The following is a 15,848-nucleotide window of genomic DNA, read 5'->3' as shown; positions in this document are numbered from 1 at the left end:
TACCTACTGGCACTTTCAAACAGCTTTCTTTTGCAAACAAGCAAACGTATGTTATTAACTTTCAAAGCTCCTTGAGCTCCTTGCCACTGGGTACTGTACTGTGTGATATTACCACTACTCTTCCCGTACAACAAGCAGTCTGCAAACATTTGCAGAATGAAGTAGTCATAGTAAGCACAGGGCTTCCAGAGATAAATTATGCATACTTTTTCCCTCTTTTTTTTTTTTTCTTTTCTTTTCTCTGGTACTGGGATGGAACCCAGGACATTGCACTAGCAAGCACTTTGTCATTGAGCTACATCCCAGTCCTCCTCGTTGGTTTTTTTTGAGGGTCAGTCTCACTATTTGGCCCTGGTTGACCTCACACTTAGCCTCGTGAGGGCTGGGGTTATAAACATGCACTACTAGTCCTGGCTATGGGTTTTGTTTTAGCCATTATTCAGTGTCATGCTTTTCATTTATGTAAAAATCTATTGGTAGGACAACTTGCTTACAATATCCTCAGTAAATATTTCTTTAAAAGTTTTCAAAAATTATCTTCAAATAGTTGTACACAGAGGTTTCAATCCGATATGCCAGTTTATGAGTTTAACATATCTTGTTCAATTCAATGTAATCCCTTTGTTCTCCCCATCTCTCTCCACCACACACATCCCCTAGTAAATATTTATTGGATGTATAAATGCTAAACTACCCCTGGAAAGTAGTATGTCCTTTACATTTCTTCTCCATACATAGGGTCTATTTTTGCTACCATTGTGATAAATTATACACAACATAAAAACTGTACTAATCAGTTTGAAGTATATTGTTTAGTTGCATTAATTACATCTTACTTGCTTTGAAACTGTCACCACCATTTATTCTCCAGAACTTCTCTTTAGAATTTGAAGGCTACTAGGAAGAAGGCTCCATCTGTAATCATTTTTCAATTCTACTTATCTGTGTTTGCCCATCCATCTATTTATCCATCCACCTATTGATGCTGCAGATCTAATTAAAGGGCACCTAGGAATCTCTGCTACTGTGCTGTATCACCACCTCTCAAGCAGTTTGTTTTCTGACTTTGTAAAGTGGAAACATTGCACTCATTGGGATGGTTTTTAAAACCATGAGTTGAGTTGGGCACTAGTGGCTCACGCTACTAGTGGCCTAGCTACTCTGGAGACTGAGACCTGAGGATGGTGGTTTGAAGTCAGCCCAGGCAGGAAAATCCTTGACATTCTTATTTCCAGTGAAGCACCAAAAAGCCCGAAGTGGATCTATGGCTCAAGTGGCACCCAAGCCTTGAGTTTAAGCACCAAGACTGGCATAAGAAAACCAAACCAAACCATCAGTTGATTACTAACTACAGTTGTCTCTTCTTTTGCCCTAGTGGAATGAAACTGTGGAGCTTTTCCGTGCCAGGATGCCCTTGAGGAAGCATCGCTGTCGATTCAAGAGCTACGAGCATTGCTTCACGGCCGCCGAGGCTGTGGACTGGCTGCATGAGCTGCTGAGGTGCAGTCAGAACTTCGGCCCAGAAGTGACTCGCAAACAGACCGTCCAGCTGCTGAAAAAGTTCCTCAAGAATCACGTTATTGAAGACATCAAGGGGAAATGGGGCCAGGAAGACTTTGAAGACAACCGTCACTTATACAGGTAATGGCAACTTGTAAATTTCCTCTTGGGAGGCCAAATTGGTCAGAGTCTGGAACCTTTCTCATGTGAAAGATCTGATCTTGTCTATTGAAGCATCAGTTCCATCTGTGACGTGTGAAGCAGGGAACTAAATGTGCTGCCAAAACTGCAACTTACGTAGGATTCTAAGAACACCCCAGTGTTGTCTTTGTTGCAATGATTTCTCAGTTTGGATTTTTTTTTTTTCTTCCAGTCTCAGGCCATGAACTCAGGGCCTAGGCTCTGTCCCTGTACCTCCCTGTACTCAAGGCTAGTACTCTACCACTTGAGCCACATCCCCACTTCTGGCTTTTTCTGAATAGTTGATTGAAGATGAGAGTCTCACAGACTTTCCTGCCTGGGTTGGCTTCTAACTGTGATCCTCAGATCTCAGCCTCCTGAGTAACTAGGATTACAGGTGTGAGCCACTGGCTTCAATCTTTTTTTAAATGCCTTTTGCTGCTTACAAAGTAATGACTTAGTACTTCTGAGGAATCTGAGAGAGTGGAACAATGGTACCTCTAGGTTTAACTTTGCTGAGCACCAAGGATTGATGTATTTAAGGGCTTAGTGCAGTGTGTCTCTTCTTTAAATGGTTCTGGGCCCAGACTCAGATTCCCTAATATCTCTGATTAGTTCTGACTGTGTAAGTCTGCTTTTCTTAATGTATATGTTCACATTTTAGTGCTATTTTATGAGGTGGACACTTACTACCAGGTGACCTGAGCAAAAATGGAGATGGCTCTTCATATGATTCTTTCTCACTGCACAATAGGCTATTTTATCACTGGAGGTAGAAGGGATCTACTGAAGATTGAGGTAAGAGAAAAAGAGTAAAGAGGAATGATGTCCTACAAGTCAGGAAAAGGAACTGTTGAGTTATCTGTGGAGGCCAACCAAAACAGTAAGAACTGGGAGATTAAAAAAGGAAGAGAGAATACAAACCCTCCCTCCTCTTTTTTATTTTGGGGGTGGGGTTTGAGCTCAGGGCCTTGAATTTGCTAAGCAAACAGTTTGTGTCATGCCTCCAGTACTATAGACCCTGAATTTTTTTTTTTTTAACTCTAGCAGGCAAAACAAGTCATTACAACTTATTTAGTGAGTTATAACTGACTTTCGTGAATATATTTCTCTGGGACCATAGCTTTGAGTGGAGATAATTCTTGACCTTTTATACCTGTACTATCTCTTTACTCTCCTCTGCCCCGCCTTGGACCAGCTGTTAAGAGAGGGCAGGCTAAGGGTGGTTATGAGTTCATAGGACACAGGGATGAGCATCCACATCATTGTGCCTTTACAGTCAGACTTCCTTATTGAATTTCATCAATAGTCTGCTGTGTTCAGATGTCAATGCTCATCCGGGCATGTGTCTCTCCATTTGGCGGTTGCTTTTGGTTTTGATGATTCCACTTCTAATTAAGATCGTGACTGGCCTCAGCCTCTTCTGAGGTCTCCAGGGCTGACAGGAATCAGGCAGCAGAAATCCTGCCCCGGTTCCTTCTGCATGTTAGACTGCACTGGAGCTTCTTGAGTGATTATCCTCTTGGAAGATGAATTGCTTGTTTCCCATCAAGATTTAGCTAGAGCACTTCCAAAGGGTTCTCTGGTTGAGTAACGTCCAATCTGTTCTGTTGTGACCTGAAATTGGGTACCCTCCAAAGAGGCTCTGTGAGGTCCTGAAGAGAGTAAAATGGGAACGCATTCCTGGAGCTGTGTACCTGCACTGACAGGAAAATTGAGGAGAAAGTAAGGAAGCAGGCAGATGCCATCTCCCACAGGCGAGGACTGTTTATTGAAGAACAGAGAGGAACAGCAACCTTTCCATGGGAATGGAAGGTTGTGCCAGGGGCTGGGATTGGAGTTAACGCTTTTATGGGGTCTGAGCCAGGAGACAGAGGTTACTTGAGTTCAGTATAGGGGAGGTGACTACAGGTGCAGGCAAATAATAGGTGACTATAGTGATAATTGACTCCCTTTATCCAGTCTCAAGCGTTTTAATGTTCAAACAGCTCTACCTCTGTCTTTTCTTGATGTTTTGACCTTCGCAGGGTCCAGTTCTCAGTCTTCCTTTCCTGGTCTCATAGTTCAGCCTCTGAGCCTTACAGACTAGACCCACGATGGAATGCTTAAAGCCCAGCTGAGGTTGGATTGCCTTGGCACGCATATCCGTGCATATCCTGGGGTTTTGCCTGAGATCCACATGCATCTGGGATAATAGGGTGGAGATTAGTCCTTCATATTCCATCTTTAAATACATGAAAAGATTGGGCCAAGAGGGGAGAGGTAAGTCCTTCACTGACTGCTGGATTGTTTCACTTCAGTATCAACATAGAATTCCGTGTACCCCTAAAAAATTGGTATGCACAAGACATGTTATGTTTCCAGCCCCCACTCCCCTGGAGGCTGAGAATGTGGCTTAGCAGTAGAGTGCTTGCCTAGCATGCATGAAACCCTGGGTTTGATTCCTTAACACCACATAAACAGAAAAAGCCAGAAGTGGTGCTGTGGCTCAGGAGGTAGAGTGCTAGCCTTCAACAAAAAGAAGCCAGGGACAGTGCTCAGGCCCTGAGTTCAAACCCCAGAACTGGCAAAAAAAAAATTATATATATCTATATATATCTATCTATATATCTATATATATATATCTGCCCCACAGTATCAGCTGCAGATTGATTCCAGGATCCCCTGTGGATCCTATAGAGATTGTTTAAAGTATAGGGGAAGGTTGTGTAGGTTATATGCAAATGCTGCACCATTTTACATATATATATATATATGATAGTATCTTACAGAATGCAAATGATCTGTAAGTAGTTGTTATGCTGCATTGTTTAGGGACTGACAAGAGATAAGAACATGTGTTCAGAACAGGTGCGTCCACTGTAGGCCTCACTGCATAGTATGTGAACAAGATGTACAAGACCTGAGGCGAATAATGTTCTCTGCTGGACAGAGAATGAGACTGTGAGATGGTGACAGGCGACAGCAGGCTGTACCTGTGTGTCACTTCATTCGTGTGGACTCAGTGTGGTACTGGGACCATGGCAAATTCAATTTCTGCTTTGTGGAACTTCCAGGATGACCCTCATCTTCTTCCTCTTCCCCCCTCCCTCCGCCCCCTCTCGTCGTTGTCTTCTTTTTTCTTAAATGACATCTTTCTATGTTGTTCAAACTGCCCTTGCACAGTTGGGACTATAGGTGCATGCCACAGTCCTGGCTAGAATTTGTTTTGTGAATACTTTTGACCCGTGCTTCATTGAATCTGAAGACACAGAACCCATGCACATGTAATATCACTCACCACTTTCATTCCAGTTTATTTAATAGAATGCCTGTGAATCAGAAAGGGAACAATAATTTCTTTCATTATTTGCCACCTGAAAATACAGCGTAGGCTTTTTTATCTGATTTGCCACCTGAAAATACAGTGTAGGCTTTTATTATCTCGAGTGGAAGCTCTATAAGGTAATCACCAATTTGTGCCAGTTATCTAGATTCTCTGGGCTGAAGTCTGCATAGACATGTAAAACATTTGCCTTGTATTGAGAGGGAGCCGAGTGTGGATCTGGCCGAGGACCTCACGTGGGCTTTGATGATGCTTGGAATCACTGCAGTTAAATGCCAGTGTCTTGAGGAGAGCTGCAGGGGCTGCTGCACATATATGCACATATATTCAGTGCACATATATGAAAATAGAGCTAAGGTAACTTGAGGGCATGGATGGGTTGGGATAGATGGGGGGGGGGGTGGTGATGGAAGGGATGACCTTGATCATGTCAGGTAAAGAGTGCAATTATTTTTGGACAATGTCATCCCTTCCTTCACTCTCTCCCAGTTTTCCCCTCCTATCCCCACCCACAAGGTGTATAGTTCATTTTCAACCTAGTGCCTAGTGAGTGCTGCTCCATTTCTGTGCTTTCATTAAAAAAAAAAAATATTTTTATTGAAAGGGTGATGAGCGGGGGTGGGTGGTGTTACAGTTACATAGGTAAGGTAAGGAGTACATTTGTTTTTAATTATTGTTACCCTATCCCTATCTCCTACTTATGCCTTCTCCCCTAAGTTGTGAGGCTCATATCCCGCATAGTGTCAAATGAGAATCAATGTTGCATTGGTTCATCCTTTTGTCTTGCTGTTTCTGTGATTCCCGTTCCCTCCCACGTATTGAATAATCATATACAAGACTCAAAACCAACTAACAAACCTAGGAATCAACTTAACCAAAGAAGTGAAGGACCTCTACAATGAGAACCTCAAGAATCTGAAAAGGAAATTAAAACAGATCTAAGGAAATGGAAAATGTCCAGCTCTTTTATCGGGAGGATTAACTTTGTGAAAATGGCAATATTGCCGAAGGCTATATACAAATTTAAGGCAATACCCATCAATGCCTCAACTTATTTTCTTTAATGAAATTGAAGAAGCAATCCAAAAATTCATTTGGAACAATAAAAGACCCTGAATAGCAAAAATAATCCTTAGCAGGAAGAACAGTGCTGGAGGAATATCAATACCAAACTCAAACTCTTATTACAAAGCCATAGTAATAAAAACAGTTTGGTACTGGCACAAGAACAGGCCTGAAGACCGACAGAATAAAACTGAAAACCCAGAAACAAACCTGCAGTCTTGTGGCTACTTAATCTTTGACAAGGGACCCCCAAAAATAGGATGGAAGACAGACAGCCTCTTCAACAAATAGTGCTGGCAGAATTGGCTAAATACATGTAGAAAACTAAAGTTAGACTCTTAAATATCTTAAATATCTGTACCAGAATCAATTCCAAATGGATCGAAGACCTCTAGGTAAAAGCAGATACCCTGAAAATATTACAGGAAGGAATAGGAGAAACACTCGGGCTCATTGGTACAGGTCAAAACCTTCTAAATAAAGACCCAGAAGAAACATAACAAATCCAGGAAAGGCTGGATAAATGGGACTGCATTAAACTGCAGAGCTTCTGCATGGCAAAGGACATAGCTAGCAAGATATATAGAAAGCCCACACACTGGGAGAACATCTTTACTAGCCATACTGAAAGGATCTGTCCTGGCCATCCCAGGGGACCATGTGGAGATAATCACAGAGAGGAGAAGGTTCATAAGGAGGTTTATTAGTGGGGCCATAGTTCCCACGGGAGAGGGAGCTACATGGCGTCTGCACCTTATCCAGGTGGCAGCTTCTCTCTCTGGGGTAAAGGGGAAGTAGGTAGGTAGTGAGTAGCAGTGGCTCATTAGGTGTGGGTGGATCTGGGGGCTGGTGGGAGGAGCCGAGGACCTGAGGCTAGGGAAATGCTAACACAACAGACAAGGGCCTCATATTTAAAATATTACAACAGCTCAAGAAATTAAGTTCCCCCAAAACAAACCTCCAAAGAAATAACTACCCCATTAAAAAGTGGGCTAAAGACTTGGAGAGAGACTTCTCTGAAGAGGAAATAAATGGACACATGAAGAAATGCTCAACGTCTCTGGCTATAAAAGAAATGCAAATCAAAACAACATTGAGATTCCACCTTACATCAGTTAGAATGACCATTATCAAGAAAACTAATAAAAACAGATGCTGGTGGGGATGTGGCCAAAGGGGAACCCTACTACACTGTTGGTGGGAGTGCAAACTTGTTCAACCACTCTGAAAAGCAGTATGGAGGTTCCTCAAAAGACTAAATATAGAGCTCCCCTCCAGCAACCCCACTCCTGGGCATTTACCCAAACGACCACAAACAAGGCCATACTAAAACTACCACCACAACCTGTCATTTGTGTTTTTTAAATAAAGCTTTACAAGCACAGACCTCCTATAAAGGAGTAGAACTAGTTTTACTTCCTTGTATTTTGTAAGAAATTCCAAACCTCTAGAGGGCTGGGAATGTGCCTTAGGGGTAGAGTGCTTGCCTAGCATGCATGAAACCCTGGGTTTGATTCCTCAGCACCACATAAACAGAAAAGGCCAGAAGTGGTGCTGTGGCTCAAGAGGTAGAGTGCTAGCCTTGAGCAAAAAGAAGCCAGAGACAGTGCTCAGGCCCTGAGTCCCTAGCCCCAAGACTGGCAAAAAAGAAAAAAAAAAAAAAAAAGAAATTCCAAGCCTGGCTTGGTAGCACATTTAACTATCACAGCACTTGGAAGGCTGGTCAGTCTTTGTTACATGGCTTCAGGTGAGGTTAGGCTACATAGCATGACTTCGTCTCAACAAGAACAACAAAAATAATAATAACTAAAGACAGCCACCACAACAAAAATAGGAATCTCATAGTGTTGAGGATGTACTAAGACACACATGAAACATCCCAGTATGTATGTATATGTACATAATGTGTATGTACACATATGTGTGTGAACATATGTGTGTGTATTCAGTTTATGAGATAGCTTATGAGATTCTTTCCTCTTCCCCTTTTCCTTCCTCCTCCCCTTCCCCATCTCTTTCACTCCTTTCCTTTTTTGAAACAAGGTCTCGTCTCAAATTCAAACCTTTCTTGCCTCAGTCTCACAAGTACTGATATTATAGACTACCCCACCACTCCTGGCTTCAGTTCTATTTTTTTTAGTTTGTTGGCAGTTGCACAAATGTATACATGTTATAACTGATAGGACTAAACAAAAAAAATTAAAGTTTTCTATGGGCTTATGCATGAAACATTTGCTGTCTCATTTGCACTTGTAGTGAAAGAAGCCTGTGTACAAGTTGTTTGAGCTATCTGACCCTGCAGTCATTTTTGTGGCCCCAGGAAAAGTTCCTCCATCACTACCCTATAGGCCTTGTTTTTCTTTAAATTAAAGTTTTTTTTAATTGTTATTATAAAGGTGATAAACAGAGGTGTAATGAGTACATTTCTTTTGGGACAATGTCACCACTTCCTTCATTTTCAATATAGTGTCTATTGAGTAGCACTGCTGCCTTTGTTCACCCTTTGTCCCCATTTCTGTGCCTCTGCCTACCCTCACTCCTCACAAAGGCAGGTAAATGAATGAATAAGATAAAAAGAAACCAAAAACAACAACAAGTTCTTGTTTCCGTTTCCTGGAGTCATTTTGACAAATATTATTTTATATGATCAGAGGCACATAGACATTGTGCCTTTGTGCTCTTCCCCTAAGAGTGTCCTCCTTTGGTCTCACTGTGTGAATGACTAGAGTCCTGTATAATTTTTCACATGTATTTTACCAGTGTATTTTAGATCTAGCTTCCACATAGAGAAAGCATGCATCGTTTGTCTTTCTGAGCTAGGCTTACCTCACTTAACATGATTTGTTCTAGGTCCATCCATTTCCCTACCCTGCAGGACTTTTGGAAAGGACTTCTTTTAGTGACCTCAACCTCCAAATTAATGAGCTACTTCCTCCCTCTAGTGGAAATAATTTGTATTTTCTAGGATTGGTTTTATTTTTTTCCTTGTTGTTATTCAACTCCTGAGGTGTTTTTTTTTTTCATTTAGATATAATTGTTTAATAGTACAAAAGAGCACCACAGACTCAACTCATTGAAAAGCATGTGTCAATACCCTGAGACCTTTTAGTTCTGTTGGGATCATCCTTAGCACTGGAGTGATCTCACATAGCTTGGCCATAATGATCAGTTCTTCAGGTACTGAATTTAAGTATGCAGGTGCCAGGCAAGCAAGGGGAAGGACTGGGGACTTAAGGAGTTTTCCTTCCCCCACCCTGGGAGTTTTCCTCCCCCCCCCCCCCACCACAGCTCCTTCCCCTCCCTCTCTTCCTCCCTCCCTTCCTCCCTCCCTCCCTTCCTCCCTTCCTCCCTCCCTCCCTCCCTCCCTTCCTCCCCCCTCCCTCCCTCCTTTCCTTTTCCATTGTTGGTCCTGGGGCTTGAACTTAGGGCCTGTATGCTGTCTCTGAGCTTTATGCTGAAGGCTATCCCTCTACCACTTGAGCCACAGCTCCATTTTCAGCTTTTTTGGTGCTTAATTGGACATTAGGAATTTATAGACCTTTCCTGCCCTGGCTGGCTTTGAACTGCAGTCCTCATATTGCAGCCTCCTGAGTACCTAGGATTACACCAGCCCCTGGCTGTTATTTTTATTTCTTAAGTGAACAGAAAAGAAAATTTCCTGAAGTTTAGTTGGTCATTTGGATTTGGGAGGCAGATATGGTGGGACTCTCATTTTTAAATGTTAGTACCAACTGATGCCATATGAGCTTTTGCTAGAGAGTTCTTCACTTCCTAATCTGGCTTGCTTTTAGCTTTAGAGACATAACTTTAAAGAACACATCAATTAATTTACCCTAGATAATATGACCTTTTCTTTCTGGTGTATTTTTATTTTAAATCAACCGATAGTAATTTACCTACCTTTTGAGTACAGTATTTTCAATTAGATGTCACCACCCATTGTTACATTATAGTACTATAGAATATCAGAAGTGATTCTTCCTATCCAAATGCATTCAGTTGTCCTTTGTCCATCCCTTCTCTATAAGATGATTAGCCAGACAAGGTCTTGCCTCCCTGGGCATCAGTTTAAAGGTGAACTTGATCTTGCCCCCTCCCTCTTTCTTTTCCCTTTCCTCCCTGCCTCCCACCTCTTTCCTCCCTTTTGTTTCTTTTTCTTTTTCTTTTTTATGGGTTATTGGGGACCACAATCCTCCTGTTTATACTTCTTGTGTAACAGATGAGAGGATGAAAAACACCAACATACCTTGCTTCTGAGGATAAAGGTGGCCTAAGGAAACTCACTGAAAGCTGTTGAATGATGGTAGGGGGTGTAGAGAGAACGTGAGAGCGAGGTCATCGGTCTGAGTAAAATACTCACAGAGAAACCCCTTTGAACAACTAACATACACTTACAGAACGTGAATGACAGGAGTGTAAAGTAGGTTCTGTCTAGGACGTGGGTACTCTGGTGGGAGGAGGAGGGTGGGTGGGCAGGTGGAGGCGGGTGAGTGTAGGTGGGCTGCTTCATGTACATGGGTGAATACGGAGTGGTGATGCTTGTTGAGATTGGTTTGGGAAGTGGGGCGTGGGGACGAAGGTGAGTGACAGAAGCAGTGGTCCCATGGCAGCCTGTTGAATGCACATGTGGATGTGTCAAATGAAACCCACCTGTACAATTCACAGAAGCTAATAAAAATGGGGGGAGGGGGAAGAAAAGGAAAGAAGGGCCAGGTTGGGGTTCTGGGGGTGCTAGTGAAAAGAAACAGAAAGGAGACATTTTTTTTTTTTTTTTTTATTTTTATTTTTTTTTATTATCAATTGAACATAAATTTTTTTTTTTTTTACAAGGTGCTGTGCAAAGAGGGTGCAGTTACATAGTAGGGCATTGTGTACATTTCTTGTGATATCTTACAACCTGTTTTCCCATCCCTTGTCTAGGTCAGGTAGACCCATATGCAGTATACAATGTATCAAGCACATATACAGTGTTCACAGACTTGGTCTCTACTGTCTCTCCATCTCCCTTTGTTAACAGTCATATATCAGGGAGATCATGCCCCTTTGTTTTCTGTGTTCTAGGCTTGTCTCACTCAACATTATTTGTTCGAGTTCTGACCATTTCCCTGCAAATAACAATATTTCACCATTCCTAATCGCTATGTAGTATTCCATTGTGTATAAGTACCATATTTTTTGGATCCATTCATCTGTGGAGGGGCATCTGGGTTGTTTCCAAATTTTGGCTATTGTGAATTGTGCTGCGATAAACATGGAAGTACAAATGTCCTTTTGATATCTTGGGTTTTGCTGTTTAGGATAGATGCCTAGGAGTGGTATGGCTGGGTCATAGGGTAGGTCTATATTGAGCTTTTTGAGAAACCTCCATACTGTTCTCCAAAGTGGCTGTACTAATTTGCACTCCCACCAACAATGGAGAAGGGTTCCTCTTTCCCCACAGCCCCTCCAGCATTTGTTGTTTCCTGAGTTCAGAGTATAGGCCATTCTAACTGGGGTGAGGTGGTATCTCAGGGTTGTTTTTATTTGCATTTCCTTTACTAGCAGGGATGTTGAGCATTTCCTCATGTGTTTCTTTGCCATTTTTATATCTTCTCTTGTGAAGTCTCTCTTTAGCTCTTTTGCCCATTTCCTAATAGGTTTATTGGGCTTGGAGGGGCTTAGTTTTTTGAGTTCTCTGTAGATGACAGATATCAGGCCTTTGTCTGTTGCTGTGCTGGTAAATATCCTTTCCCATATCGTTGGCTGTCTTTCTATTTTGGTGGCTATGACCTTAGCTGTGCAGAAACTTTTTAATTTGTAGTAGTCCCATTTGTTGAGTCTTTCCCCTATTTGTTGTGCGCCTGGGACTCTATTCAGGAAGTTCCTTCCTGTGCCTATAAGTTCTAGTGTCAGAAAGGAGACATTTAACATTCTATTGCTGCCAAGCATTCTGCACTATTTTTGTGTTTTACGGGAGACCCTATTGGTGGGGCCTTGGTGGAAGGGGGTGTGTGTATGCCCATTAGCAGCTGGCTCCTTCCTCCTGCTCTCCCTCAGCAGTGAGGGGGAGGCACGAGGCTTCCCCTTGGCTGCTTGGACAGCCATACCTGGGACTTTGAATCTTGGGTGAGAGTTGCTTAGAGTTTTCTTGTGAGAGGTGGTGGCCTGCAGGGGCCAGGACAGAAGAGGTACATAGAACCAGAATCATGGGGAGGGCATTCTTATGCTTCTAGTTTCCCGGCATGCTTCATGCTTCTAGTTTCCTGGCTGTGGTCTCATCTCCTCTGTGTGTTCTGAACGGCCTCCTTTCCCCTTTTGACTCACCTTTTTTTTTTCTTCCTTGTCTGTCCTCTCTGGTTCTCCCATTGATTTTGTGACCTTTCTGATAGCTTCAAATTCCTTTCTAAATTCTACAGAACTGGGTTCTGTTCCTTCCAAATGCAACTGAGAACCCAGGTTGATGTAAAAAAGGAACGTGTGTAGCCTGGACCTAGGCTATGGTGCAGAGATAGTTAGGTATCTATGGACTGCTGGAAGGCAGAGCCACGGACAGACTAATGACCAGAGAGATGACCAGAGAGATGACAGATCATTGTAGCACAAGATCCTTGCAGGCCCGGAGCTATGGGGCCAGGAACCAACAGCAGTACAGTTAAACTTAGACCTTGCGTTGAAAGTTATATCACACTGAGACCACCACTCCCCTTAGTCACCAGGAGGTTATAGGTGTGTTAACAGGTTGCCGCTGAATTGTGCTCTTCTGAATCACGAAAGCTAAGTCCTGATTATTAATATGCCTCGGTCACATCCCCATTAGGGTGTTCTGGAGATGAGTTCACGTTTGTTTGTCTGTCCTGGTTTGTCTATCTATCCTGGTCTTTCATTGGTGGTCACAGTTCCTGCGCTTCACAATCTGTCAGGTTTCTTGTCCCTTCCCTTCACATTTTATTCGTTTTGCCTATTTCGCCATCACCTAGTTGCTCTTTGAATTTTCATTCCTCTTTGATCCTTAACCAGGTTTCTGTCCTACAAATTCGTGATGCCTATTATTTATCTGTGAGCTTAACTGAGTAGAGAATGTAGCCAGAGTCCAGAAATACCAAAGGAGCGTAGAGCCCACGGGACCTCCCACTTCACATAGAGGAGAACGGTCTCCTGGCTAGGAAGGGTAGTCTGAACAAAAGTATTTCTCAGGCATTATTGACATAGGAGCAGAATAATCAAGTGTACAGGCGTTAATCAGTGCTTTCAGGTAAGATTCTCAACCATAACTTTCTGAAGCGTGGGAGGTTGCCTTGAGACGCAGGTCATGAGACTCGATTCATAGAAGTTGCTGAACAGTGGTGATGCCATTTTCGGTGAAAGCGTGGAGATGGGAGGGGCGGCAGGTGTTTTCGTGTGAGACTCAGGAAGCACAGCCTGTGTAAACAGTTTTATATAGCTGGTCCAATCAGCATCTTACCAATCGCTTGGTCCACACATATTCTGAGCTTTTTCTTTTTCAAAGAACATTTTGTGGTTAAGAGTCTCTCTTAATTAGTTCCCCATATACACAGCTTTCCCCTTTCCTGTTCCTCTTCATCCTTTCTCAAGCACCATGGAGTGCCATTAGATGCCAGGTTCAGAGCTGAACACCCGAGTTAGGAGACAAACACATAATTTGAATGGATTGTTCCAAAGGCTGTGTTAGGATATGACTTGAGTAGGATTTGGTACTGCTTGAGTCAGTCAGGCAGTGATTTTTCTCCAAGGTGGCATTTGACTCTTGATAGGTAACTGTTGTTTGCCAGGTGAGGAGGGGAGCGCATGATCAGTGTGATCAAAGTGGAGGGAAAGCAGTAAACAAGTTCCATGTCATTCCACATAAGTGGTAAGGAGAAGAGTCGTGGAACAATTTGGATCCAACTCTGCACATTCCAGGCAGCAGTGTTGTCCCTGAGCTCCACGCCAGCCAGAATCTTGCCTTCGATCTCCGAGATAGAATTACAGCAAGCAGTTGTAATCACACTCATATCCCTTCCTGCCCCAGGAATGGTGGCTCTGCCTTTCCTGCGCCACAGGAGCTCAGGAAAGGAAGGACTGTAATAAACACAGGATTTGGAGTGAGGCAGCACTGGATTCTAATTGCAGCTCTTGGCTACTTGCTACCCACTCCTCATGTAATCTTACTTCAGTTGCTTGCACATTCAGTTTACCACACAGATCCTCTGCACCTTTGTAGTGTTCAGGTTCGGTGTGCCAGTAGCTGGTAATACAGCAGAAAAGAGACAGACCTACTCCTTGTTGAGTCCCTTTCTCCTTTCCACTAGACCCAGGCTCAGCAAACCTATTTTGTATAGAATCAGAGTAGATATTTGCAGTCTTACAACCTCTGTTGGAACTGCTTAATTTGTAGCTGTATGGTGAAAGCGGCCACAAACAGTACATAAGTACATGGCCAAAACTGAGGTCCAGCAAACAAGCAAGTGATGGGAATTGGGCTGCAAGCCATAGGTTCTTTTTTTTTTTTTTTTCATTTGGCCAGTCCTGGGCCTTGGACTCAGGGTCTGAGCACTGTCCCTGGCTTCTTCCCACTCAAGGCTAGCACTCTGCCACCTGAGCCACAGCGCCCCTTCTGGCTGTTTTCCATATATGTGGTGCTGGGGAATCGAACCAAGAGCCTCATGTGTAGGAGGCAAGCACTCTTGCCACTAGGCCATATTCCCAGCCCCAAGCCATAGGTTCTTGAGGACACAGACTGTTTATGATTCTAATAGTCTGTGACCTAGTGCTATCTGAAATGTAGCAGGCATTTATGTTTCTTACATTCATGCAAGTCATGCACATTTAAGAAAAGATTCTAGTTTTAAATTTGATTATTAATTTAAATTAGTTTCTAGTACTAAATCATTGGAAGATATCTGATATTCTCTTGAGTAGAGAGGATGACAAAACTGGGCTAGGTATGTAAGAGATTTAATGCCAGGGGTAGGGGGAGCTGCTGGGAAGACACACTGGAAGTGAAGAGGAGTTGGTGGAGCGAACCCTCCCTCTGTGATAGACAGGGAAAGAAGTGGGTAGGTGGAGCGCAGGTCCACAGGGCGCTGTTCTGAGAAAGTCTTGGTCAGGCTGATGGTGTGACCGTAAGCAAAGGCTGTTGCTCAGGGAGTCCTGTGTCTCCTGATGCTAATGGCCTGGCGCTGCCGCCTGGCTGTGCTCCTTGATGAGCCTGAAGTGGCTGGAGGAAGTGGGAATGATGGCTAGGAGCCTCTTGAAGGGAGAGGTGAGCCTGAACCTGCATAGCCAGTCCATTTCTTGGGCTGCACGGATCTATTTCCCCATGTGAGTTTGTGGGGCTTTCCAGTGCTTGCAGCTGGTCTCCATGTCTCCTCTGCAAGCTCCTCACCCTCTCCATAGCTTGACAGGGACCTGGAAGATTGACCCAGTCGTTCATTCCTCAGAGGCTGGAGCTTCGATCGCTATACACTAACATCTCTGCACCGGCCCATTAGTACTTGCAGGGGCAGGAGGAAGTACCAGGAAGTCCCTGATTGCCACAGTCTAAGCACAACACACCCATCTTCTGAGTGATATCATTCCTCTTCTTACCTGCCTGCTCCGTGGCCATGAAGACTCCAGAATGCCACTGCTATGCCCCCTGGCAAGAGTATATCCTTTTCCGGGGCAGGAATTCGAACTGCTAAACATAGAATGGAGGGCTGGGGGGCTGGGGATATAGCCTAGTGGCAAGAGTGCCTGCCTCGGATACACGAGGCCCTAGGTTCGATTCCCCAGCACCACATATACAGAAAACGGCCAG

At 43.5% G+C, this 15,848-nt stretch overlaps 1 protein-coding gene across 1 annotated transcript in view; it reads left to right on the top strand.

The window, feature by feature from the left end:
- Depdc1b (DEP domain containing 1B) overlaps positions 1–15,848 on the top strand; it is a 53,135-nt gene that overhangs the window by 6,986 nt on the left and 30,301 nt on the right. The window contains exon 2 of the mRNA XM_048368151.1: positions 1,376–1,641. Within this exon, the coding sequence (XP_048224108.1) occupies positions 1,376–1,641 (266 nt within the window). The remainder of the gene's footprint in view (positions 1–1,375; positions 1,642–15,848) is intronic.

The sequence above is a fragment of the Perognathus longimembris genome, chromosome 19, assembly GCF_023159225.1.
Source record: "Perognathus longimembris pacificus isolate PPM17 chromosome 19, ASM2315922v1, whole genome shotgun sequence".
Classification (NCBI taxonomy): domain Eukaryota; kingdom Metazoa; phylum Chordata; class Mammalia; order Rodentia; family Heteromyidae; genus Perognathus; species Perognathus longimembris.
This window is presented reverse-complemented; position numbering and strand designations above follow the sequence as displayed.